Consider the following 27,693-nt stretch of genomic DNA (forward strand, 5'->3'; position numbering starts at 1 on the left):
AATCTGCAAATACACGTTGTGACAGTATTGTTTTAACATACTCTCTCTCTCCTTTAAGACTCCCAGATAGTGTGTAAAAGCAGCCTCATTTTCCCAAAACTGTCCCTTAAGACAAACAATTTAAGTGATCTTTAGCCTGTTCTTCAAGAACTTTGAACTGGCCTCAGTTCCTCCAAAATCACCAACTTTTCCCTTTTACCTTCTCTCCATCACCTCCTTCCCAGCAACAGCCTACAGAATCAAGAAAATTTACAGCCTCAAAAGAAATTGTTAAGTCTTTGGTAAAAACCAGTTTGGGAAAATTTTCTTGCTCCCCATCTTGTTCACCTACTGAAAACTGAGGGAATCTTGATTTTGCAAGCTTTGTATGACTAGATGTAGAAGACCCTGTTAAGTAATATTCAGCACTGGAACTGAGCCCAATTAAACATTTTCAGAAAAGCCTGTGACAATCCCCACTTGGATCAACCACAAACAATCTCCCTACCTTTTAATACACAACTTTAAAAAGCAGCTACCATCCATCTCTTGACACCAATGGATTGAGTTGGCAACACTGTTAGGACATTTAAATTAGGAATGTTTTCACTTGGTGCCTTAAACACTGCTCCAAGAACAGCAGACCATTTTAGATTCTAGTGACAATTTTATTTAAAAAACCCCAAACCTTTATAACTCATAAAGGTTGGTGCCAAACTTGGCACTGGGACCAAGGTTTGCCAAACAACAACAGCAGCGAAGTACAGCTTCAGGATGTCAAGCCAAGGAGATTTGAGCAGCGCTGCTCAGTATTCTGCTGTAAGATAAATTGAGCAAAACTGTCCTTAGTGCACAGAAACCTCTAATGATCTGCCATGGTAGGTTTGCTTTATTACAGTATGGAAAATAAGTCATGGACATAAAAGCAGCAAGTGAAGAAGTCAGACTGACTGCAATTATTTCCCCCCCAAGTCCTTCCTTCTCCCTCCCATGCTCTCCTTGGATACAGAGACCAAAGTGTGTATATACCATGTGTAAATCACATCACACATTTGAAATTAATTTTAATTATGTACAGCAGTTACCATTCATGAATGTACACAGTCCCTGCAGTTACATTCTTTATAAAGTTAAGTCTTCACTGTTCTCTACTGGATGTTCTGATGGAGAAACAGAAAGGAGAGGTGGAATCAAGGAGTAAGGAATGATCACAGTCATTAAACATTTGGGGACTCTGAGTCGTAAATCTCAGAGAGTCTTCTATGAGGTCCCAGAAATAAATGGTGGCAACGTGTATATATTGCAATTTTATTTCATTCGCTCAAACAAAACGTTAGCATGTAAGAAATTTAAAATGACACAATATGATAAAAATAGCAGAGAATGAACTGAGAAACTAAAAAGAAGGTAAACCTAAATGCATGAAAAGTCAACATTCATTAGTGAACAGCTTCAGTCTTTGATTGACACTTGATAACTTTAAAACAACGAACTGGAAATCATTATGACTGTCTGAAGAGATTTCAGCACCAGCACTAAGGGTTTTACATTCAGTTGGTTTGCGGTTGACTCGGTAGCCACTTGTCTATAGTGCAGGTTTATCACAGGTCAGATCACAGTGTTGAGGAAAGCAACGCCCTCCTGGCATTAGGAAGGATCCCTTAAACTGCCCTCAGCTTAAGACATCCATTGTACAAAAGCACAGAACCACCACAATATGGTTTTTAAAGAACTTAGTCACCAGTAAGCAAAATAATCGTAGCTTCTGCAGTTCATTTTCAATACTGAAATCTCTGGAAATGGTGCAACTGTCAGTAGGTCAGGAAATGTCTACAGTAATCTTTAATTCAATCCGATTTTCTGGAAAGAACCAGTTCTGCAGGTTGGGATTACAGAGAGTATGTATGTAGAAGCAGCACAAAAAGACAACAACTGTTCCTTTTTCTTTTAAACAGAAATCATGTTAATTGTAGACCAAGGCACAAAACGTTTAGTGCATAAGCCAGTTCCTTGCACAATCTAGAAGTTCAGCCTTTAATTTTGGACCACTTATAGCCATCCATGCTATTCCACTATGTAACTCCTGAACCCTCCTAGAAACGAATCAAACGTGATTTCTGACAAGGGTAAACATCCTTACTGCTCAAAAAGTCTGTGTAAAACAAAAAGCTACATCAACAAAGATGAAAATGCCTCCTCTTGTTTTGAGATAAAACAGTACTTGACAAGCTTACTATGGATTTTTTTCTTTTTAATGCCTTCAAAAAATGCATGCAGAAAAGTGATGTTGTTTCTCCTCTTTATTAAAAAAAAAAATATATATAAATAAAGTTAGGGAATATTTCCACTGTCTTCTTTCCTTAGAATCTGAATCTGTAAGATCAGGCAATGTTTGAATGGGAGAAAAATTTCCTATTGAAGCCTTTCTGAAGCTGTGAAGTGCTGTTTTGCTTTGGTGTTCAGCACTCTAGACAGTCTGTTATGGAAAGCATCTGTGCCACGAATGGAGCTGCCTGTACTTGTAAGCAAATCTCTCCACAAGTTGTAAGTAAACTTCTTCTGCATCAGCACAGATCCCAAAGCAAACACAGCTTGAAAAAATGGACAGTGCAAAGGAAAAGGGAAGATTTTCATCCATATTATTTGTCCAATGTACTACAAAGCCAATTTGCAGAATTTCTATTCCACTGAACTTTACCACATTAAAAAAACAAAATAAAAAAAAAAAAAAAAAAATTAAAAACTTACACTCCTAAAATTGAAAACCCTGGGAAAGAGAGAGGTTATCACCTCCCCTAAAAATGATTCTCAAATCGTTGAGCAAAACCAATAGCATTTCATTGCTGTTTTTTTCAGGGTTTGTGTCGTGTGGAGCTGTGGGGATTTTTTGTTGGTTTTGAGTTCCTTTGGAAAGGAGGGTGGCAGATAAATTAGGAGGAGAAGGGGCCATTTACTGTGACCTGATCATTCTCAGGTAACTACTGCTGTTCTGTTCCATTAAACAACTGAAAAAAAAGGAGTCTCAGAAAAGAGTGAAACAAAGGGTCATGGTGAAAAGGTGAAGGACAATGCACTTACACAGGGGCATCCTCAGCAAGTCAGATGCCTACTACGTTTTTTCTCTCACCGAGAAACGAATTCGGTTCATTTGGGAGTTTCAGAACCATTACTGGAAGTTATTACTGAATTTCAAATAGAAAACTGAAAAAAGATACAAAAGGATCAAGTACCTGGTTCCATTAACATGGTTACTGATAAAAGTCATGTTTTCCTCATTATTACACATGCATGTAAGATGAAGAAAAAGTGTAGAAAGTAATAAAAATGTGTCACCTTCCCCCTCCCTCTTCCCACATCTTTCTGGGCATAAATTAAGCCTTACAAATGAAAAGGCTACTCTGTGACATGCAATTTTTCTTTTAATTAAAAAGCTGGCTGTGTCGTGTTACATTACAAAATGTCCACATGCATAAATCTAAAAAAAGCCCCAAAATCTACTGTAAATCTACAACATACTAATGATTTACATTTGACTGCTGATTCGCTTTATGTCGAAGTCTTAGATTTGGTAAAGCATCGTAACAATGTAGGAAGGCATCTACATCTTTAAACTCTGGACTGTATTTGCTTTTTTTTTTTTTTTTTTTAAATTTTCCTAGAAAATTGCATGAAGGCTAACTAGAGAGGCTTCCCATCATAAAATTCCAAAATCTTGATATGCCATCACCGTCTAGGTCATCCTTACTTAAAATATTGCCCTTTAAAAGCACGCGTCTCTAATTTTTCCTTGTCTCGTGAACTGAACCTCTACACATCTGATCTCTTAAATTACTCATGGAAATATCAGATATGATAGGAAGACAAACCTGAGATACATTTGAAGTACAACAGTATAACTTGCTAACTCCTTCATTAACAAAGAAAACCTCTCTGAAAAGCCTTCCCAAGCTTTTCCCTGTTTTGTTTTTTTTTTTGTCTTAACAACAAATTCTGAAACATGTGCAATTTTACCTTGACATGAGTAGACTTCAAAGCACTGTGATCTTGTCTGATAGATGTAGGAATTTCTGCATAATCATTACAGTAACTTTAAGAGTCTTTTCCACCCTGCTGTAAAGGTCAGAAAAAAGCTGCAAACTAGGAGGGGAATAGCATTTATCACCAGAGTGATGTGTCTGAAGCTTTTCAGAATAGGTTGTTTCTCCCTCCTTCCAAGTGTCTGTCTGTCTGTCTCCGTTTTCTTCTAACAGCTCACAAAACGTAGTCAGTTTTATATCAAGTTAAAGAGTCACATCGGCTTAGTACGAGTCTTTCTATGCAGTATTGGACTTGCTGAGTTCCTGCCTGATAGCTGCAGAGAGAGAGAGACAGAGACAGCAAATCAAATAAAGTCAGGGCAGGGAGCTGGAACACGCAACTGATCCCTCAGAGCAGGCTCACCCTGCTCTCACAACATTAATAACCAACACCTAAGGCAGCCCCATGTGGCTTCAGACAAGTGGCATTATCAACCAGGCACTACCTTTTCTCTTCCTGTAAAAATGATGCCAAAAATCTTAATTTTTAGTTCCCACCTCCACCAAAGTAGTAAATCGTATGCAGAATTTTATTTAATTCCTGACACGTGGACCTTTAAGATTATGCTTTCTCAATGATTTCTCCCAAGTACAGAAGATTACACAGGAAAATAGCTTCTGTTAAAATAAAAATGAAAACTGTGAGGATTCTTTTCTTTGACACTTATATTACAGATCAAAGAGGCAACTGAAAGCTGGAAGCACAATTCTCCTCTGAATATTATTAGTTTTGAAATATGTACCCCAGCAGCTCTGGATTATTTAAAAATAACCCACCTAGCACCACATGATAGTAAGGATAACTTCAAATCACTCAAATACAGTATCACTTCAACCACTCTTAAAAGACACACTGGTGTCAATGTTCTACTAAAACAAAACCCCCAGGAGACAAATCACTGGAGCACATCAGTTGGAACAGGTCTGGCACCAGTGGTTTGCCACAAGATGAAGAGCAAAGCTACTTTTACCAATAAATCACTCTCGGGTTACCAATACATTTTATTTACATTTTAAAGCACCTGCAGCTACTCTGAAACCCAGCAGCAGCAGTGAACAGAGCAATACTTACCATCAATGAGTTCTTCCTTTAATTTCGTTAACTCCTTCCTCATTTCATCTAAAATGTCCTAAAATGTGTCAGAGCACAAATAACAGATTAGCAAACAGATTAGTTTTGCTACTTGTAAATTTCTGTGGAGAAAAATCCAGAATTCTCCCACTACAATCCTTCCCATTATTCCTTAACCCTTCTGAGAAACACCTCTCAGCTTCCAAGTTAATCCTCAAGACCTAAGGCATCCCTAGAATGTTATTAGTGCAGGTACAAGGCAGGAAAAACAGTCTCACAAAATGATTCCTGTAGATTTTATGAGAGGAGAAAGGATAAGAATGAAAAAGCTTTGCTACAGGTGAAATGTAATGTGGAATGCAAAGAAGCTCACTTAATACTACAAGCCAAGGAAGTATTCCAAGGGAAAAAAAAATTTAAAAAATAAAAGAAAAAGGTAATCAGGGTATCAAGGTCCCAGTCCCAGTGGAATGTGATGAAATGAAGGCAACAGAGTGAAGTGCTGTCCCTGATAACTACTTTTTCCATTCTTTCCTCTCAGCTCCTCCAGAACGACTCACCAGACCAGAAGCCACTCTAGAACTACCTGTTGAGGCAGGACCCAATCCAGAACCAACCAGAACTGATCCATAACCCAACCACTACACAGGGACATGGTCTAGAAGCAACTAGAAGTTGCTACTGAAGTAAAAGTGGCTCTAGAAATACCCACTGAGCTGCAGCCTGCACCAGAATCTCCCTCCTCACTTGGGGATGAACCCACTGATCCAAACACCACTTGAAGATCCTTCACCTCCCACTCCACGATTCCCACAGGATTCCTCTGCTCTTGAGCTGGACAGCTACACAAAAGACAGCATTCCCTGGATGCCCTTCCACCATCGAACTTGTGACCACAGGTGCTCACATCTGATACTAAAACATGGTGATAGTTGTTCTGCTAGAGCTGCCCCAAGGCCTTGCTGCTTGTTTGGGTACAGAGAAGAGAAGGAAAGGTTTTCCAGGCAAATTGATTTCCCAGTTTCATCTATAATGTCAACAAAGCAGGAATTTTGTGAGAAACTAACAGGGCTGTCTAGGCCACCATCCTACAGCTCCAGCTCCTAAGAATACTGACACATCCTTGGGCAAAAAAAACTCAAAAAGACTAGTAATTATTAAATCATTAACTTTGGAACTGGCTAACAAGACAATTAAAAGTAGGTATTAGACAGCTGCAAGTCTTTACCTCCAACTTACATAGCAATCATTTTTAAAGCATTATACACATACCTGCTTCAATCTGTCATAATCTAGACCTTCTGACTGTACTCCGTTGGCACTGGGCTGTCCCGTTGGTGTAGATTTTGGTCTGCAGCACAAAACCACAAAATCCAAGAGTTATTAGTTGCTCATTATTACAGGATACCTAGGACTCCCCCATCAAAACTGCTGATATTTGTCTAACAAAAACATAGGAAAAAATCAGAATGGGAAAACAAAAGTTGGGAGTGGGAGGATGGGAAAAATCAAGCAGACCCAAAATACCACACAGAATAGAAAGCAACACCCAAGAATGTTTTCCACACGCTGGAAATATTAATTACCATAAGAGTTATTAGTTCAAAACAAGAACTTTCAAAGCAGGAGACAGATTTCACTGTCAGTGGTTTCTGATTTCTTCATAGTGGGCATGAAAAGCTGAATACCTTCAAATGTCAAGTACTTTCCTTTTTTAACTGCTTGCTCATTCAAAAGAGGCTCTCCCAAGGAAGCACTCCCACTAACTAATGACTATATGTTGATGCTGACTGTATGAATGCTGAGCAATCACCCTGGGGGATTTTCAACAGTTGACAGACCCAAGCAAAGTTATCCAACTCCTTTGCAACCTCAATTATTCCATCCAGCATTCTAAAGCTACTGAAAGCAAGTACTGTAACAGCAGCAAGATTTATCAGGTGATACTTGAGAGGAAGTTCTAATGTCTTGGGCTATGTCATGTTTGATGTTTGCTTATGAAATACTCTCTTTTAGATGTCAAACACTTGCTTACCCAGATCACCTTGCATTTTTAACACACATTCCCAAAGAAGGGCGTTTCCTGCCTTTCCACTTCTCTTTCCTAATCCCCTCTTTCATTCAAGGGGTAATTCAGACTCATGGACTCACTAGAGCTACGAGCAGAGGCAAGAGCCTGGATGTTCACGTTCACAGCAGGAATACCAGAAGAGTTCTCCAAAGAGGGAGGAATGTTCAGCTGTTCTTAAATACATTTTACATCTTGACTAGCTTCCTCTCTCCCTTACCTATAAAACTTCAAGCCAAAAAGAAGCTGTTGATAAAATTCCTGACAATTCATCTCAAGAGGGTCCACCCATGTTTAGAATTATCACAGTATGCTAACTTTAAGGAGGGCAGAGTATAAAGTAGAAGAAACTGGGTCCTATTTCATTGCCCTTGTACGCAGTATCTCTAAACAAAACAGCATGGCCTACACTCGGTGTGTCCCTGCAAAATTCATACATAGGAGGAATTCATTTAGCACTGCATTTTTCTGCATTTGTTACATGAGGGTGCAGACTGATTCACTGCAATGAAGGTGGACAGGAACAAAAGTAAGACTTTATTTCTTTGTTTGTTTTACAAAAATCACTACCTTGAGCTTTCACGCATCTTCCTTTACAAGACAGGAGTTCATCCATAGGGAAATTATCCTATTACACTGGTTTTGTTCAGTAAGAGCTGAATGAACCTCACACTGGACTGTCTTGTTGACTTTTACAACCTGAAAATACTATTTTCTGACTTGGTAACTGAAGAACACTCAAAATGTGACTCTCAACAGAAAAGGGTGCACACATCAAAATGTTGGTTTGATACTTTTCTTCCCTTGGGATCGCAAACCTCAATTGTCACAGTTGTAAAGACTTAAGTCCACACAGTTTAAATCTAAGTTCCCAGAAATTGCTAATTACTATTGCTTGAAACACACCAAAATTAAACACACAATCCACCCGGGTAAGACAGAAAATGAAATATTGAATAACTTGATAGTGAAAGAAGATGGAAAATAGAATTCACCTTGCAACCACCAGAGAACCTACTGGGTGCACTAATGCTATGAAGGCAAACCACAGTTTAGGATCTTTCACAAAACTCCTTATATGTTACAGTGGTTAGTTCAGTATGGAAGAATTCCTTGCTCAAAAACATTAATCTGCTGAGATCTTTGGTAATTGCTGTTTCATCAGGGATCTGGTATTTAAAGAGTTACTTGCAGTTTACACCTGAAATTGTGAGCCCTGACTTACTCCAGGCAGAACAGTTGAGTTTTTCATATTGTTCATATATAATTTCTGATAATTTCCACTGATTATAGTTCTGTTCCCATACACAGCATTTATCCAACATGACTGAAAAAAATCCTCTTAAATGCAGCTCCTGGCAACTGGTAACAGGCATCTAGTGCCTGCCTTAATGGAAAAACCCAACCAATTGTATACTTTAATATTTTTTAATTACTTATGAGTTTAATGTAATAATAAGATGACTTCAAAGAAAAGCTCTACACAAACTGACTTTCTTTTTCTTCATATCTTTAGAACAAGAAGTCAGTTTTACCCACCATAACTATCTACTGCTGCTGTCTGTTAAAAAGCTCCACAGGAAAGCTTCTTTGTGAATGCTGCCACTCAATTTTAACAATGTGTTTGTTCTCTTTTTGCTTTCCAAAATGCAAGACATTCTTAATTCGAATAGTGAAATAATTTCTAACTTTAGGAAAATCTAGCTGTGTTCCTCCCCAAATTATGCTATTTCTTTTCCTTTTCAGCCTGAATGCAGTTGTCATTTAGGAAAACAGTAACTATTGAAATTTAGTGAATAAAAACTTCCCAGCCATTCGATCCCAACGTGGCTAAAGAGCTCTCCCGTGTGGTTTTTCATAGCATTGCCTAACAGGACAGTGAGGCAACCCTGACAGTCCCTAACACACCTTCAATCAAGCATGCAAAGGAAAGATTTTATTCATGCCAACATGCAGAATACACCACCCGAGATAAGTAGCTAAAAGGGGAACTTTTCATACAAAAAGATTAAGTAATCACCACAATGAGTGCCTTCATGAAAAACAAAGCTGGAATTTGACTCAGTAATTCTGAGGGGCTCTGTAACACATTTACCTCTGGAAAGCTCTCAAAACCTGAAGGGTTTCAGTGTCACTACTTTATGACCACTAGAGAGTAAAACTTAGATCTTCAGCAAAAAATACACATGTTGTTAATTAACTTGTGAATATGTTCCAAATAGAAACATTAATTTATGTTTAAAAAGTTTTTAATCAAAAAGCAGGTGTGAGAACACAACTAGAAACTTAATTCCAGTTCCTCTGTATCTAAACTTAGAGTTTTGAAAATCTGCTTCTTAAAACACTGCAAATGGTCCACTAAATCCTGGCATATTCAACAGGAATTTGTACCTTTGCAGGTGGAGACTGCCAGAAAATCAGTATTTTATATGAATTCATACCTGGTTCTTAAGACATCTTAATTTGCCTTTGGCATCATCTGCTTTTAACCAGTCCAAAAGTGGGCTCCACTGGACAAACAAAACGTGGAGGAGGAATCTGGTGGTGCATGTGGTGATTACCAACCTATGTAGAAAAAGCCCAACCCTGAACTGGTCAAAGGGGTTATTAGGAAGTCTCAAATCCCAACAGGATGATACCTGTTTAATGAATCATAGAACCTGTTTTCAGAAGCAAGCAGATTTTTCCATGGAGATTCCCGTCTATTAGGGGGAGAAACACTACCTTTAAAAGCTATATTAGGTCTTAATTTTGTTCAGTTTTAGCACCTTAAACACCATGGGGTTTCAGTAGATTCAAGAGTTCTACTTGCACGTTTCAGGAAATATTAAAAGCCCACAGATTAAGTCTTTTCTGTTTGCTACACAAAGAAAAGGCTTGACTTTAGACAGGACACTGACTTCTTTTAAAATACTTAAAACATTCATTCTGAATAACAACAACTGCATCATCTACCTCTGTGGAAGCCCCAAAGAAGAAATTTTGCTGACTTGCCAGCTTCTTAGGTGTGCTTTGCTTAATCCCTGTAAGTGACTCTCATCCTCCCTCCTGCAGAGGTCAGGAGCAGGCTCTCCAGCCCCACCAGGGGAAAGAAATCCCCTCCTGGCAAACACGGTATTAGTGTTTCAGACAGCAGCTCCCCTTGACTAACTTACTCAAACAAATCTAGTTTAACAAGCTGCTTGCTGAGGGAGACTTGGCAAATGTAGAGAATTAAGAAAAATACAAGGATATCCAAGAGAGATTTCTTCTAACGCCTTCTCTATGAAATTTTCCTCATCCTGGCAGAGCAAGCCGTCAACACTGACTAGAAAATTGTGTCAGCAGGCCTAAAGTGTGTGCTATGGCACCTTCCAGCAGGTTATGACAGCACTGAAAAGAATATTGACATTAAATAAACACAGAATTCTTATTTTGGAAGTACTTTTAGAGTATATACCCAGGGAAGTTCACATCAAGTTAAATTCTGTCCACATTTTCCACTGGATGAAGGAAGACAAAAGCTTGATGGAGAGAGTGCCCAAATGCAGCTAAGAGAAATCTGAAAAATCCTCTGTATTCCTCTAGGTCAGAAAGCACTTTTAAATAGACCTCAGCAACCTCTGAATTCACTAGTTGGAAAAAGATCACTGAAACAGGATGCATAGAACAGTTTACAAAAACCTACTGCTGTAGGGGTAGGTAGAGTCAAGACTTCAGAACATTCCAGACTCCCCAAAAGAGTCTGATATTGAGAGTTGACCTACTTATTAATCCCTTCACCCTATGGACAAGCAGTTTGAGCAAAGTATCTACAGCCAAAGGGCCGGGTCAGCAACTGTGTTACAAAATATGAACTCTAAAACGCTCTTCAGGATTCCTTATACCAATTATTTCTGTGACAATCCCCTAAATGCCACATTTTGAAGCAGATCAAGGTATCAGCACAAGAGACCTTGGTTAAAGCAGGTCAGACCTACTGGGGGGTGAGGGGGAAGAGGGCAGGGGAAAGTCAAGGCCAAAGGTGATGCAGTATTTTGTTACACTGACAGTGTAGCAGAGAGAACTTCACTACCAACGGCACCTGCTTCTTGACAAAAAACAAAGCAAGCAACCAGAACCAAGACTGCAGACACCTCAAGCTCCTGGATTTATTCTAAAAGACAGACAAAGATACTGAGAGTGTTTAGTGCTGCATTTTAGAACTGAAGACCTCAAGGGCAACCTCAACTACAAGTGAGGCCACTCAGAGAACAGTTATTTTTAATACTGTGATCACCCAATCTTCTACAGCTGTTTCCAATAGCCAAATTTTAAGGAGAATTCAAGTAATTTCAAACACACCATTCTCAAGCTGAACATGTTCTTTTGTTTTCTCTCAAGAAATTCTGGTAACTTTCCCAAGATTATGGGGGTCAGGATCCTTTACCCTCTGTGTACACAATACACAGGAATCCTAAATGAACCACAAGCTTTCTGCTTAAAGTAAACTACAATTAAATATACCTCCAAAAAATTGCTAAAGCAGACATTTCACTCACTGAAAATGCCTACCAAAACACTCCCTGCCTACCAAAGCTCCTGGTTGATGCACTGAAGGATGTAAAATATTTCTATACTTCTTTAGGATGGACTTTCTTAGATTGGTACGAGAGCTCCTGAAAATAGCACAGAATCAAATCTTACCAAGATGGCTTAAATATCCACATAGGCATTCTATGAGAAGCAGAGAAATAAAAAGAACACCTGTTGTCTAGATTTACTACTGAATATGTGAACTGCACCTTGCAGGAAACTTCAGACTTCAAAATAAAGAATTAAACATTGCTGTAGGCAAATATACACCTTATTAATTCAGGTTATGCACCAGCAATTGTTAAAGAAACTTTTTTGGGTCCTATTTTTGATTTTACTGTCAAAAATTTCACTTATTAGCATTCTCCAAAAGTAACTCTTCATTCCTACTTAAAACTGCTAAAAGCAGTTTCACAGCAGCAATTTTAAACCAATACATATTGCTTTTAACAGTATCAAGATGATCTTTACTGTTCTAGTCCAATATCTTTAGCAGCAAGTGCAACAAGAACAAATGTAAGGAAAAGACAGCTGGTACAAAAGGGGAGTACCTGGAAATAACAGGTGACTTGCTTCCATTCACTGTATTTGTCCTTTCCCAAGGCTTTCTTGTTAGTTCTGGAAAACAGAGTGAGGAGATTAAAAACTCTTTTTCTATTCATGTAATTTATGCGAGGAAACTTCAAGCACCTGGCAAATGCTTGGTGTTTTTACTACATTTCTTCAGCTTTTTCATATTAAGCTACTTCTTCTTGTATTCATCTGTGAATGCATCAAGTGAGAGCATCTTCAAGTCTCACTGGTCTCCCAGACACTGTAAATGCCATTTGAGTCTTAATCCAGCTGGGAGAAGGTCTGCCTATACTTTAGGTATTGGATTGCTTCAGTTGTGAAACATGGAATTCTGGAACCAATCAGCTTCAAATATGTGAGGAAGAGGTTTTTAAGCTAAAGGAGTTTTCCTAAACTGTTAATGATAAAAAATTAATTCAGTGCCAGTTTCAGTGATGCAACTTGACAACTAGAATATCTTTCAGCAACAAGAAAGAAGGTGGTTCATTCCTTACCATCCGCACAAGTTGAAACAGCCTTTCTGTAGTGTGGATTGTTATTACTTGCTATCATTACTTACTCAGGACTTCAGTGTGCCACTGATCTTATCGGTCTTCATTTCAGATTTTGAGTTTGTTTGGTCTGCTCCCTTTCTTTCATATTGTTAGGTCTGCTGGGCAAGCAGAGAGGCAGAATGGCCCTTTCAGAGTCTCATATTGACCAGAAAATTCTCTGGGATGCAGCTGGATACTGAGAGTATCTAAATGGCAGAAGTCTGTCAGCATAGTCTGTAACTCTGCCAAGCACAGGCTACTTATGCCAGTAATAAACCTTAATTATATATATCAGTTTTCAGGATTTGTCCAGCCACAGGAGTTTTTTTAGCAGGATTTTGGCTGTATCTGCAAAATTGAGAAACTTCTGCTATGGCTGCAGTTTGCTCAAGCATTGCCAAGCATTCCTCTTAAAACATTTTAAAGATATGCTCCAGTGATGAGGCTCAGCATTACCAGAGCATCTCACAGCAAGAAACGAAGAAAACTTCTCAACTGGAAGGGAATGGTCAAATTCTGAATGCATTTGACATTTTTAACAGGTTTGACGAGGCTTCTTATCATCACCAATTAAAGGAACCACTTCCACTGGTTTTAATTTCCTTCTTTTTGGGCCTATATTATCAGAAGTGTTCCAAAAGCAGTCATTTTCCTAAGGCTAATGTTCTTTCTGCTTAACAGAATGTCTTTAACAGAATGAAGCAGACTCTCTTAGAAGAAGAGAAAAGGGAGGGTGAGGTGTGTGTGAAAAACTTGATTGGTGTGATGTCATTTATTTCCTTGCAGTCTGGCTTCTCTAGATGAGTGCCTGTATCTCAACAGTAAGTTTGCCAGTTATTTCCATCTGAACACAGAACTCCTAGCACTCCTTTTTATTCCCCAGTCAGGTGTCACCTGGGTTTTGTTCACACTACAGCAGTGGTTTTCAATATTAAGGCCTGCACATCATCAAGTGCTTGAATTATCTAGAGGAGAAGTGTACACATGGGCAAGCAATCAGCACAGGAAGCTGGAACAGACTGAATGCTGGTATATTCATTATCCAGTTAGTTCCCTTCTGCCTCCACTGCTTTTTGGGATGGCAAACTGCAGGGTTATACAGCCCAGCCCCCCACTTTTGCAGGTAGGTACTGAGAGGTGGCCAGGGATACTGAGGGTACAGCAAGGTACTGCTAAAGGACAGGAAGAGTAAGTCTTGAGTGTCTGTTGAGAGACAATAATTTACAATATGAATACATTTGCATGCTGACAATACCTCTTGGCCAACTGCAGAATGTGTAAGTTTTCCTTACTGACTGCAGCAGAGGTGTTGTATATGCAGCTCCAAACACTGCCTCTGCAGCAGAGGGATCATGGGCAAACAATTTCATCACTCTGCACTTACATTCTTTATTCACTTATGTTCTTTTTATCCATCATCTGAACCAGGACCCATTCTACAGCAAAACTCTAGGCTGTAATCATGGGAGAAGAGGGAGACTCCAAAATTCAGCAGAGCTGACTGAGATTTGTCACTAGATTTTAGCATTACAGAGTCCCAGAGTTCACAAACCTGAGCTACTTACCAGGTGTGCTTGTTGAAGAAACCTTAGAAGATGAAGACTCTGATTCTTCCTGATTAAAAGGGAAAGAGAGGGAATAAAGAAAGAGGATGGAAGGAGGAAAAAAAAAATCTTTATAATCTGTTAGATTTGAAAGTGTCAATCTCAACTGTTTAAATATTTCAGATTTTATATATATTTAAAATGGTTCAGTTCAACTATATATAGAAAATGAGCAAGCACTTCACAATGTAGTGGTTACATGTGTGTATATTAATACAGTAAAGTATAAATAACCTCTTGTACACCACTGGAATCTCTCTGATAATCCTTGTACTGACTAATGTGAATTAGATAAAACTTCTCAACTCACAGCTTTATCTTCTTTCGGCTCTGGTTCTGTTGATCCCTTTTCAGCAATTCTTCTCCTGTAAGCAGAGACAGAAGTTACCAAGCTCATCATGGCTTTAAGATGAAGGATGTTGTTTACTGCAATTAAAGACTTACACAGCCTCATGAAAATTAGCGTTTTAAGAAGTACTTTCAAAACACCTTCAAAGGCAAAGCCTTCCTGCCAAAGCAACTGTGCAATTTAAAGTCTGTATGCCTTCCTCTACTGCTGCACAAAGGCTTACACAGAAGTACTGGATTACACTCAAATAAAAATGGCTATTCATGAAACACGATCAGCTTCCCAAAGCAACCATGAGCTGCTGTCTATCTGATCCTCAGCCAACTGCACACAGGCACCCCAAATCCCACCTGTGTGGTAAATAAGCAGCTGGATCAGAGCAGGAACAGCTCCTCACCTCCTGGCCAGCAGGGCGCTCATTTCTTCCATCAACCCACTGCCTCCCAAGGGAAGGGGTCCATTTCCACGGCCACCGTCTGTTTTGGATGAAGCAGAGCCTCCTCCTCCTCCACTCGAACTGGAGGAGTCTTCACCCTTCAGAGTGCACAAAAAGACAGCAGATGACATCTGAAGTCTGCTTCATGAGACCTGACTTCATGAAACCAGCAAAGTTCACATGCCAGAGGCACAACTGCATAAAGAATGGGATGGGCTTGCAGCACATCCTGCAATGCTTTTTTCTTAATGAATTAAGCCTACCCCAAATGTCTTGATATTGCTGTTAACCTTGACCAAAGGTTAGAACCAGGGACAGGAATGGGAAAAAGAAACCAGAGTTATATTTACCCGTGAGACTTTCCTAAGTTTGGCTCCAGCAAGTGCAGCTGCTAGTCCAGTTAAAGGGCGATTATCCTCGGACACGAATCCCGCAGAAAAGCCCGAGGCCGGGAGGGGGGGAGCAGGAGGTGGCAGGGGAACGGGAGGACCTTGGCTGGGCAGGGGAGGAGGCGGCGGTGGCGGCGGCGGAGGCCCCGAAGGTGGGAGTGGAGGAGGTGGTGGAGGGCCAGGAGGAGGTGGGGCTGCTACTGAAGACTGAGCTGGGCCAGGGGGCAGGGGAGGTGGAGGAGGAGGTGCAGGTGGTCCTTGGACAGCACCTAGTGTCAGAGAGAAAACAAACAGAAGACATTAAGGATTTAGAAAACAAAGGTCTTACTTCCATTGAAATGGTGGTTCTTTTGCTCAGTGTATGAGACATTAGAACTGGTAAGGTACTGGGCAAGAAAACACTGAATTTCAGCAGGAGAAAAGCATTCTTATTCAATGTACTGAAAATATTACACAGTATGCTGTGAGAGATCAGACAGTTCCAGAGATATTTACATGAAACCCCTCCAGTCAGGTTCTGTGCTGCAACCAAGAACAACTTCACACCAGGAAATAGGCAGAAAGTCAAGTGAAGAATGAGCTTCGTAGCAGGAGGAACAACAGGGTGTGCTCACATGGTGCTAAACAGTATCTCATTGTATTAACAAGCACTAACACATCACCCAAACATCTGAACCCTTGAACTGTTCCAGTGCCAATGCTAGTTTCTAAGCTGTATGTAAATCTTTCCTTTAAAAATAATTCCAACAATCAACTTTTATAATTTAATACAAACACTAATTAGTGAGTTAGAAGACACATATTTCAAGCTGATGGGAAGAAGCTCTTCTATTTTTTATCTATTATTCTTTTACTTCATTAAATTCACATTGTTAGCCAAATACAAAGTATCCTTTGAAAAAAGAATATAAAGAATATTCTGATGATGACTTTATTATTATTATAGGAAGAGTTTAAGAAATTTTGACTTGGATAACAGCTCCACACCTCCACAGATCCTACCTCAGTCTCACCCAAACTGCCATAAGGCAGGAAAAGTGCTGCACAACTACCTTAATCTCTAAAGGCAGGAATTTCACATATGAGTTTTCCTGGTTTCCTATTCTGCTAACCACTGCAGAAATTCAGAAGCCTGTTAAACCCTCTTGGCATCACTCACTGCCCAAGTACACACTTTTATTCCATAGCAGAAGTGAGGCCATTCACTCTATTTCCACTCCATCCCAAAGCAGCACAGACCTTCATTTCAGACAGGAGGATATAAACAGGGTCCATTCTGCATGGCTTGTGCCAGGCTGCTCATCCCCCAGGAGCCCCTCTGCCCACACCTTTACAGCTACTGCAGAGCTCTCTGCAAAGACCTACATCTATTTAATCAACTTAAATCTGTTATATCAATACAAAAGCAGGATTCAGGTTAACAAAGACATGTATTACCATGTAAAATGCATTTCTACCATATTGGTGGAATGCTCATTTAGGCTGTCACCTGCTTAATCAAACTTTTTGTCTGAAGTTGTCTTAGCTACACTGGTAAAATACTGCAGAAAGACCTGTCTCTCTATATCTAAATACACACATATATATGTATGTGCACACAGCCATATATCAAAATACAACCACTGGCCAGAAAGAAGTGCCGTAGGTGTCACACACTACCTCCTAAATTCGAATTATTCCTCACTAAAGGTCATTTACATGTCCAAAGCCACACATAGGCTCTTCTATGTTGGCTGCCATTAGGAAACTAATGATCCTGCCTGGTAACACCACTTTCCAAATAAACCAACAGTGCAGGGTTTACCAAGCAAGAATTTGACAAACGCTGTACTCAAAAGGTGAGTTTGGAAGAAATTAAAATTTTACTCATGACAGGCCACAGAACATCAGCTCCTGGGCACAGAGCTCTTCCATTTCCCTTACCCCAGTTTTCCAAAGGGTGTTTGGCTGTGGCATTAGGATCCCTGCAGCTTTGGAAGCACCGTGTTAATTCCTGGGGCAGTGAGGGGCTCTGGCACCCAGGGGCTCCGCCCTGCTTAGCGCATTAGTAGCAATAACAGAAAGCCTTACCCTGCTGGCTCGGAGGTTCACCCGGCTGAGAGGCTGCCTGCAAGACTGGCTCAGAAGCAGAGGAGTCTCCCAGCACAGAGTTTAGAGAGTTCTCAACAGAGGCAGGAGTAGCTGCAGAGGGAGAAGGGAGAACACTAGGCTTGGATGAGGGAGTCGAGGCATTCGGGGAGTTGGGAGAAGGAGAAGCTTGAGGTCCAGAGAGTGACAGAGGCGGAAAGGAAGGCAGTGGGGGGGGAGGAGGCGGCGGAGGCGGCATTGGACCTGAGGTAGAAGGTGAAGGAACCGGATAAGCCAGGTTTTCAGGAAGCCCGTTAGGAGCCGTGGGAGACGTGGACATTTGGGCCACCGGATTGGAAGCCGACACCGGGAGGACGGGCCTCGGGCCGGCAGCTTTGCCGGGTGGGCTGCTTATCATGACTGGAGGAGACGGGGGCAGGGGGGCGAAACTGGGCGCGGACCAGGCCACGGGCTTTGTGCTGGGGGGCAAAGTCGCCGCGGCGCTGACGGGAGAGGGGGGCCGAGAACTTTTGCTCAGCGGACGAGGAACCGTAGCGTAATGGGGGAGAACGGGGTGGAAAGCTGAGCCTAGGGATGTAGCAAAACGTGATGCAGAGTGCCTTAGAGGCGGTGTAGGGGGAGTGGAAGTCGGTGGTGCAGAAGTCACTACAGCGTACTCCGGTGTGGCCTCTGCCATTGGTGCTGAGACTGCTTTTGCATATGATGGAGGAGGTGCTGAAGGAGGCTGGCAACTGGAGTAGTCAGGAAGTGGAGTGCTATACGGGGAGTTGTCGAAAGATGGAGCTGGACAGAAGATGGAAAGCAGCAGCAAAGGCAGGATAAAAAAAGGAGAAAGAGAAAAAGGGAGCTAATGAAGCAACAAAACCAGCATTCAAACAAAATGTAAAAATGTAGACTACAGTTAGTACCAGAGGATTAGGCACAAGTGAAAATACTGTTAGGAAAGTTTTACATATTATCAAAGGCTGCTCTTAAATTTTACCAACTCTTTTTGTGCCAACATTTGAATTTACAAGTACGTTCTAGAGAAAGTTTTCTCAAATCCCATCTGTGAGATGGATTAGATATAGGATTGAGCAATCAGTCTTTTATCAGCTTTTATCTTCTTGTTTGGTTGCAAACTGCAAGCAAATGTAGCGATCTTAACATTTGTTTCAACTCCACTAATAAAACTCTTACCATAGGCAGCAAGTGTCATCTCTCTCTATTCCCCAGAAAAAGCTCCACAGCCAATATTGAAAGTACTGGGAGTAAAATTAACAATAAAATCCTCTGCTCTAAAATGACTTACACAGTATTCCTTGAATTTCACCATGAGCTGACTTATGTAAATTGAGTTTGAGACTGAAGAACAACCAAGCTCTTGACTAATGTTCCATTATATTACCAAAATGAGAAAGCTTTCAGTTATCACTGGATACATTTCCACAGGCAGTGCACTATCTTATCTACGAATACATACAACACATTTCACTGAAATGTTACTACAATGATAGATTAAGCAAGACTTCAGACTGGAAAGCATTTCTCATGCTATTACTTTGCCTTATATAGGAACATACTTTCTATGTTAACATACTCAACCTGACACCTTTTAGGGTTCTTTCCTAACTTATGTAATGACAATACATTTATCAAATAGAGCAAACAATAATAAAGTATTTAGAAAGTTTAACTCATCACACTGTAACCAACGTTGGAGGTGCCCAAAATGATTCAAGTTCTTCCATGCAATCAGAGAGTGTGGCAACGGAGTGAGCAAACAGCGCAAAAAAAATTATTTCAGAAGTAATGGAAAATTATGACAGGAAAGTCAAAGCTCTTGGACTTCTTGTCATAAAAAAAGGGAAGGAATTCCAGCAAAACGAAGCCTGAAATACTGACTGTTGCTACACAGCTGTACTCACTGCCATTTGTTGGTTCTCTCACACTCCATCACCCAAACACATAAAGAGCAGTCTGGTGGTAGAACACACTCGGGTTTTGAAATTCTTACCAGCATTTGAAATTCTTCTCTCTCTTTCCCATTCCAACTGTTCCCTTTCCAACTGTTCTTGCCGTTCTCTTTCTTGCCTCTCCCGTTCAAGTCGCTCAAGTCTCTCCCGGTCCTGCCTCTCCTTCTCTTGTCTCTCCCTTTCCAGGCGCTCTTGCCGTTCCCTTTCTTGCCGTTCTCTCTCCAGTTGCTCCTGCTCTAGGCGCTCTCTTTCCAGTCTTTCCCTTTCTAGCCTCTCTCTCTCCAGCCTCTCCCGTTCCATTCGTTCACGATCCAGTCTCTCCCGTTCCAGCTCCTTCTGCCTCTGCTGCTCTTGCAACTGTCTACAATTGGGAGAAAAGGAGAGAGACTGAGCTGCAAAGCGAAAATCAAAAATATCAAGCAACTGTTAAAAGGACAAGGAGATAAACTAATCAACAATCTTGGCAGTAGCGAGAACAAAAGCACAGCACTTGTACCTACGTGGAAGTCTTAATTCTAACATACCATTTTCCTGAGCTGGATAATAGTTTTATTATGTTTACAGTAAAAAAGAATCACATATCCGATTTCCTCTTAACTAATTGAACATTCTGAGAGACAGCCTTCAACAGGTAAGAATAGAAAGCTGATGCTGCTAATTTACTAACTGATACAATCTTCCCAGTTTGGGATATGGAGTTACATTTGTTCTTTGTATGGTATTTTATACTCAAAGCAGTGAATAGAAGTACAGTGAAATAGCAGTAACACAAATACTCATTAAAAAAAACCACCCCCAAATAAATGATGGTTTTTGGACTAACAAGTCAGGTAGAACGTATCCAAATTTTACAGAAGCACCAAAATGCACACATGTCCATCCCCACTTGCACAGTAACACACACAGCTGAACTGGCAACAACACGAGAACACCCTGAAGGCACAACAAAACTGGACACGGAAAAAAAAAAAAATCCAGGGTGCAGCAGCCAAGGAAATACTGCAGGGAGCTGGCAGGATTTCCAGCTCATGGGAGTCTTTGCAAAGCAAAGCAGAGGGGGAAAACATGAAGAGGAGGAAAACAAGTATAAGCCAGGCAGTGGAAATATCTTAAGGATAAGAAGAAACCTTGCAAAATTCTCTGCCAATGCCACTGGCTTGGCTGAAAGGACTTTCCTTAAAAAAAAAAAAAAATACATACAGTGGGAAAAGATATACCACCTTTCTGATCCTTTCTTCTCAACTGGTTTTACATTTTCTTTAGGGTTTTTTAAATATATATCTTCCTAGTTGGTTAAAATATAGCACTTTGATTTTCAAATCTTTTTCATCTCTTGGGGATAACTCACTGCTAAAACAAAAATTAGGCACATCTTCCTCCCAGCTGTGGCCAGTATGTCAGTATGTTGCTGTCAGTATATTACACTGAAAATGTTGGTAGTTGTTGTTCTCTATTTGAATTCTTGAATTCTTTGTTTCAAAAAAAAACCCAACAAAAAACAACAAAACCCAAAAAACCAAAAAAGTAACAGTTAGAAAGAAAATCTTGTCTATAAAGTACAGAGCCATTTTTTCTGTCAACTTTCAGACACAAACTGACAGCTTCTCAACAAATATAAAGCACAGCCAGCTCTTAACTATAAAGCAGAGAGGAGACCTGAATTTTGACACCTCAAGCTACCAGATGTGTGTTTTCTGTACTATGCCACTGGGCAATTTAATTTGGACCATCATTGGCATCACTATGCTGTATATGTAGAGTCATGAGGACTGAATTCTGAAAAGGAAGGGGACTTCAGCTGTTTCACTGCTTTTCATGCCCAGAAAATAACAGCATAACTGCAAACTCCAGCCCATGAACTATTGTTATTGAAGTCCCTTTGATTTTCAAAGCAATGTTTTTCCATTACAAACAACAAAAAAAATTATAAATATTGAAATTTCATAATTTCTATAACCAAATAAGTTCCAGTTATGCACAATAAAAGGACTTTTTTCACTACTTAACTCATTACCCATCAGGAGCAAAAAACCAGTTCTGCTCTACCATTTCTTCCCTCAGCCATATAACAAAGCTGTAAGAGCAGTCACTATGAAATCAGAGCTGCAACTCAGCTTGTTAAGTGACTGATTTTTAGCCTCTAAAAGTCCACTAAAGTCTGATTGACCCATACATATTTGGAACCAGTACAGGATTTCTATAAATGTTAAGAGAATATAATAGAAACCACATAAATTTAAGCTCCGAGAGGTATTAAAAATATTTTTCACATTACATTTTTGCTTGTTCTGTACAAAGGTAATTTGACTATGTGCTCTATTTTCCCCTCAGATAAAATCTATTCTTAGAGAAAAATAGGGTTTTCATCAAGGCTAACTTCAGCTTGGTCATGTTAAAATTCTTTTTTGTAAAGGAGAGGTGGATGCACATGTTTGTATCTAAAAGGCTATTCAGAGCAGAAGACAACACTGACAGACTCCAAAGCAGCTTTGTTTATTTTCGTCATTCTTTTGCATTCATTTGACAGAAATGAGCATATTCTACCTAGAAGTGTACACTCTGTTCATCCTAAACCAAAAATGTAGATATGGCATTTGGGATCATAAACATTCCATTTTATATTTAGTTTATAATACTGGAAGGTATCAATTCCATGGGTTTAACAACACATCAAGCAACTGCCAGAAAATTTCTTTTGCTTAAGTTTTTCATTTCTTTACAGAAATAGCAGCTCAATATAGGTCACTCCTCACACAAGGGCAGCACTGCCAAGGCTGTTTTGCAATAAGCCATATCAAGAGCTCTGCCATTTCATATTTCCATAAGCAACCTGGAAAAGAAACAGCGAGGTGCTCATCATAAAGCTCCTTAATAATATTTAGTTATTTAGGGTAGCAAGGAGGATGGCTGATTATGAAGAATTACTGATGGCTCTTCTAATTCCAACTAACCTGGGAATAAAACTGGCAAATAAAACTCAACTGAAGTGAAGCAGGGCAGAGAGAGGGAAATATCTGCTAAATTAATTTATGAAGTGCTGGACTTTAAGATGCCTATGGAATCAGGAGTGAGATATTAGGGTTACAACAGGCAGTTCTACAAGAACATCCATTCATTGATGTGTCCTGCTCAAAAACCTCAACCATATGCTGTACATCAAGAAAGGATTACAGAGCAGTACAGAAATAGCAGCATCCTGCCTCACAATCCCTGCATCCCTGCTCCCACCTCCAAACAGGGAGAACAGTAAAGCTGAAAAGATTCAAAGAGCAGCAACACTGAGATCAAACATACCCATTATCTTCCATTTAAAAGTAATTTAAAAAGCTGGGATTCTGCATTCTGGTAAAGACAACTGGAGCTCTACAAAATCTTGAGTGATGAGGACACCCTTTCACAAGAGCTGGGAGGAAAGGTGCGATGCAAAGAATGAGAGCAAAGCTCAAAGGAAAATAGCACCTCTGCACATCAGGCACATGAGCTATGGAACTCCTTGCCAGAGTGAGTCAAAGAAAGAACAGGAAAAAGCCCACAGGAAAAAAACCCCAAAAACCAAAGAGCCAACCACCATGGGAAATCATTTAGAAAACAGAAAATGCATTGTGCACAAGAAGCTGTTGAACCAAGGGAGGCCCAGAGGATGGGAGAGCAGCAGAGGGAAGTATTCCAGTATTCAGCCTGGCCCAGAAGAGTTTGTGTCATAACAAAATGCATCTAAGTGTTTAAACTTAGTCTGAAGAAAAATGATTTCAGTTGGCAATGAACATTATCAAATTATACTGGCTGAGAAAGATCTAGATGAAAGATCAGTGAGATAACCATTTTTACTCACAAAGGACTTGAATAACAAAGTACTCATTATTCAGTAAATATTGAGTGACGCAGTATTTAACTGGGTTTTTTTTCCAAAAGAATCCCCATTTTCCATTTCTTCAAAAAAGAAAAGAAATAAACCCAGAATCTTTTGCCAGGAACAAAGTTAAGCACTTTGCTTACAATACAAATGCTCTACCAAGAGAGGGCAGCAAAATACCTTGCAAGCATATCTTATACATATGAGATTAAATACACCATTGTTGAGAATAATTTCTCATTATATGTCACTGAAGCATCCCTTTGTCAACAAAGAAAAAAAAACAAGCAAGCAAACAAAAAACCCAACTGAAAAAACCACACCTCACAATCCACTACATTTCTAATGTCATTTTAACAATTTTAATAAACCTTTTGAATAGCAAACCAAAAGTTGCACATGTAAGAAGATCAGCATGCCAGTAATGCAATCAAGTTGCTTTAACACAACTTAATAAGCAAGGAAGAATTTCATAAACTACACATTAGATCTTAGCAGGTGTTATAGCTGTAGCTAAAAAAGATTAAAACCACATTTGATTATACATTAAAAAAGCATTAAATCCCTCTGGGTTTGTTCAGCTAGCATTAGACAGCATAATTTTATTTTAAAATTTTGTCAGAGATCAAAATTATATTGGACAAAAGCATTAGCAGATTAAGGAGAGTCGTCACACATCAATTAAAGTACAGCTGAATGTCAAGACTGGTAGTTCAAGAACTCTGGGAAAGCAATATCTGAAAATCCTTCAGTTTTAGAAAGCACATTTGGCCACCAGCACAACTTTTGAAAAAGCTAAAGTGGTACTCAGAATGCCCCAGAAAGCTGTCTTGTAGTAAAATACTCATTATGCAAAGGCAATGTGATTATTTAAACTATTTTAGAAGTGTGACTTACTAACTCTAAGAGCTAATTTACATTAAATAGCTGAGCCTTCTGTAAAACTGTATGTGTCAGTCACACACAAGATACTGTTACTCATGTTTAGATTCAGAGTCAACTTCAGAAGCTCAGAATAGCTTCTAGCTTTATCACAGGGACTATTCATGACACTTTCTTTGTGGATTTTAATTAGCTTCATGTAAAATGCATTTTGGGAAACTTTGCTTAGGGGTGTTTGAGGGAGGCTCTTGTTATTTTTTTTTTTTTTTTGTGGTGCTGTGTGTGGTGTTTTAAATTAGCTCACTTTAATACTGCATCAGCTATTAAAATTATTTCCCTTCTTGCCCTTATACTTTTGTCCAGTTAAGGAAATACTGGGAGATACTGTCTGAGAATAAAGAAAGAATGATATTTACAATACTAACTCGTGACTTAATATGAGCATTAATCCTGCAGTTCTTTGGGCAGCCAAGCAGCAGGAGCATGACTACATTCTTGAAATAACACATGGAGAAAAAAAAAAAAATGCAATGAGCACAATTAAGCACACACTGTTGCATCCCCGCTGAAAAAAATCCCCCCCACATTCTGTGACGGTGAAAGCGTTTAGAATTTCTCCTGCACAACAACTGCAAAACAGAATTGCAGTTAATTTACTTACCCAGGTACACACAAAGCCTTCCTGGCTCACTCTTGATCATAAGAAGGAATAACAATTAAGAAGTCCTGCTGTCTCAGCTCCTGTTATTATATGAAATGAGCCAACACCACACTGAGATCACTTTCCATTTAGCAAGCAACTCCACTTCATTCAAAACCCAGTGTGTGTGATGGGTAGCTAGGAAGCTACCTCAAATTAATACTATCCATTATTTTTTGATCTGTATTGGGGAGGGGAAAGGGAACAGGTGAGTCTTTTAACTTCTGTTCCTGAAAGTGAATTACTGTGAGATCCTCTGATCATTTTGCTGAAGACCTCAACATAGTCAATCAAAAGAATGGAGTCTCAGTTAATTCCCTTAAAAGATGGCCATTACAATACAGGTTGAAGAGAAGACAAAGATCTCAACTAGATTAAGAAACTTCAGTGTTTACTGGTAAAACAATATTCTGTTTCAGAGCAGCCTTACTAGCCAGAGGGAAACTGTCCTTTTCCAGGACACTTTTCACATCTAAGCCTCCCTATCTTTGTCACCTGCAGCAGAGTTACTGTATTTGTGGAAAGACTCCTTCCAGCAGAGCAAGGATGCCTTGAAACACGAAGAAACTCCGATTGTGTCAAAACCCAGAGCTGCTGTCACAAGAGTAGCAAGAGAAAAAAAATGATGAGTAACGAATCCAGGCTGAAACAGTTTGCAAAAGCAAAGAGCTGCTCTGGCAGGTCACCTTGCTTCCTCAAGTGGAAGTTGTGCTGTACATTCACATAAATCTTCAGGATTCTAACACTAGCTTGCTTTGCTCTTGGCTGTGAGATCAAGCCATTACATTTTTTCCTAAAAAGATGATAGGAAACTGCACTGAGTGGCCCATATATCAACCTGAATAACAGAGTTCAGCCACGAACCTGGAAGGCTTCTTGTCACAAAGCCAGATACATTAAAAACAGAGGTATTTCCATGAACAGTACAAAAGCATCTTTGTATCACATCCAAATTCAGCAGGCACTGAGATGATAGACATTTCAAGATGAACAGGAACTTGTTTGAAGTATTTAATTTTAAAACTCACTGTAGAAAACAAAGATCCAAGACAAAGCCTGAAGAAAACAAAGTATCTTGAGGAACAGACCTGACTGAAGGAATTGCTGCATTGAATGAAGAGGTCAGCTGCAGGCAGATAATACATAATATTTGACAGCTGTTAGTTGCCATTTAAGAACACACCAATTTCATATTTCATTCTTTACTGACAGAAAAACTGTGTCAAAGCAGGGCATCAAATCACTCAGATCAATACAAATACTATCCCTGTTTTTTCTGCTCAAAGGTACAAAAACAAGGCAAATGGGGAACAAAAAAAATATTGCTAATGTGTATTGAAAGAAGACACCAAAAACCACCACTTGAGTCATTAAAGAGCAACGTGGATTTAAAAAACATACAATTGAGGAGAGATTTTTCTGTGTTTCGCATGGCATTTTTTTGCTTCTTTTGAAAAACAGTTTCTTGTTTATGCTGCTTACTTTTTCAAAAACGACAAGGTGTGGCAGAAGAGAGACTCAAGGATGACACCCAGAAGGTAGTATGAAGGTTCCCAGTCTATTGCTGGCTTAAAATATCACAGTAATATTCTGAACTTATTGTTCTGAAAGTTACCATTAAAATATTCAGTGTAAGAAACCAAATGTGGTTCTAAGAAAGTACTCAACAGTGTAAGCATCTTTCTGTGCTTCACTAGAGGTTTTTCTGAGTTTTAAACCCAAGAAATCTAGGAAACACTACTATGCTAAAGTTCTAAAAGCAAATGTGTCACCTCAGCTACGATTAAAGCTGGGCTCATCAACCCAAACCAGCTGAGTTGTTCAGCCTGCAGTCTCAGTGTACCCAGGTTCTCTGGGCTGCCCCGAGCTCCTCTAACCCTGCCTCCAACTGCGGAGCAACAAACAAGACAGCAATGTTTTGAGTTTTATTCTCAAAGGCTGTTAGCCCCAGCATGTGGGCACAGATAGCATTATCTAATCCAACAGTCACTACTTACTAGAATACATCTCACATGATGGTTCTCCTCCTCCCACCACTGAGTCACTGCAACAAACAGAGCAGCTGGCTGCAGACAGGCTACACAATGTCTGGCTGAGCCACAGGCACCAGCACCAGATGCAGGCTGACCTCAGCTCCATCTGAAGCACGTTGTCCTCTACACAAGAGCAGCTACCTTGTGATCACCAGGAACTGCATGTGCTCTCTGGACATCAACAGAAGTAGATACAGACACAGCCAACCTACTTTACCCCTGTTGAAACTATTAACAGGGAGAAAAAAAGTGCTTTGATACATTATTCTGAACATAGCTCCTAGCTTGATTTTTAATAGTTTAATCCTCTGATCATCTTCTACACCAGGAAAGTGTGTCTGTTATGGCCCTTCAAATTTGCAGGAACTTATCTGAGTAATCAAAATGGAGTACCAGCATTAAACTTGCTCTTCCATCTTTAATATTAAATATTTATTCAGCACTCCAAAATTCAGCATTTACCACAGAGCTCACTATCCTGTATGGTCACGCAATCCTACTGAATACATCTCTCAGTGCCTACACATTATGTACCATGGAATGAACACA

At 39.8% G+C, this 27,693-nt stretch overlaps 1 protein-coding gene across 3 annotated transcripts in view; it reads right to left on the reverse strand.

Annotated features, from left to right (window-relative positions):
- Positions 1 to 3,602: 3,602 nt before the first annotated feature.
- ENAH (ENAH actin regulator) overlaps positions 3,603 to 27,693 on the reverse strand; it is an 87,745-nt gene continuing 63,654 nt past the window's right edge. Inside the window, exons 5-15 of one of the 3 annotated variants that reach the window (XM_083858390.1) lie at positions 19,718 to 20,037; positions 17,704 to 18,504; positions 15,595 to 15,902; positions 15,206 to 15,342; positions 14,770 to 14,824; positions 14,421 to 14,469; positions 12,301 to 12,367; positions 9,835 to 9,897; positions 6,400 to 6,478; positions 5,128 to 5,185; positions 3,603 to 4,330 (exon numbers count right to left, since the gene is read on the reverse strand). In XM_083858390.1, the coding sequence (XP_083714516.1) occupies positions 4,293 to 4,330; positions 5,128 to 5,185; positions 6,400 to 6,478; positions 9,835 to 9,897; positions 12,301 to 12,367; positions 14,421 to 14,469; positions 14,770 to 14,824; positions 15,206 to 15,342; positions 15,595 to 15,902; positions 17,704 to 18,504; positions 19,718 to 20,037 (1,975 nt within the window). In that variant the 3' untranslated portion in view covers positions 3,603 to 4,292. The remainder of the gene's footprint in view (positions 4,331 to 5,127; positions 5,186 to 6,399; positions 6,479 to 9,834; positions 9,898 to 12,300; positions 12,368 to 14,420; positions 14,470 to 14,769; positions 14,825 to 15,205; positions 15,343 to 15,594; positions 15,903 to 17,703; positions 18,505 to 19,717; positions 20,038 to 27,693) is intronic. The other 2 variants (XM_083858391.1, XM_083858392.1) reach the window with 2 other exon arrangements.

Source organism: Zosterops lateralis (assembly GCF_965231275.1).
Source record: "Zosterops lateralis genome assembly, chromosome: 3".
NCBI lineage: Eukaryota > Metazoa > Chordata > Aves > Passeriformes > Zosteropidae > Zosterops > Zosterops lateralis.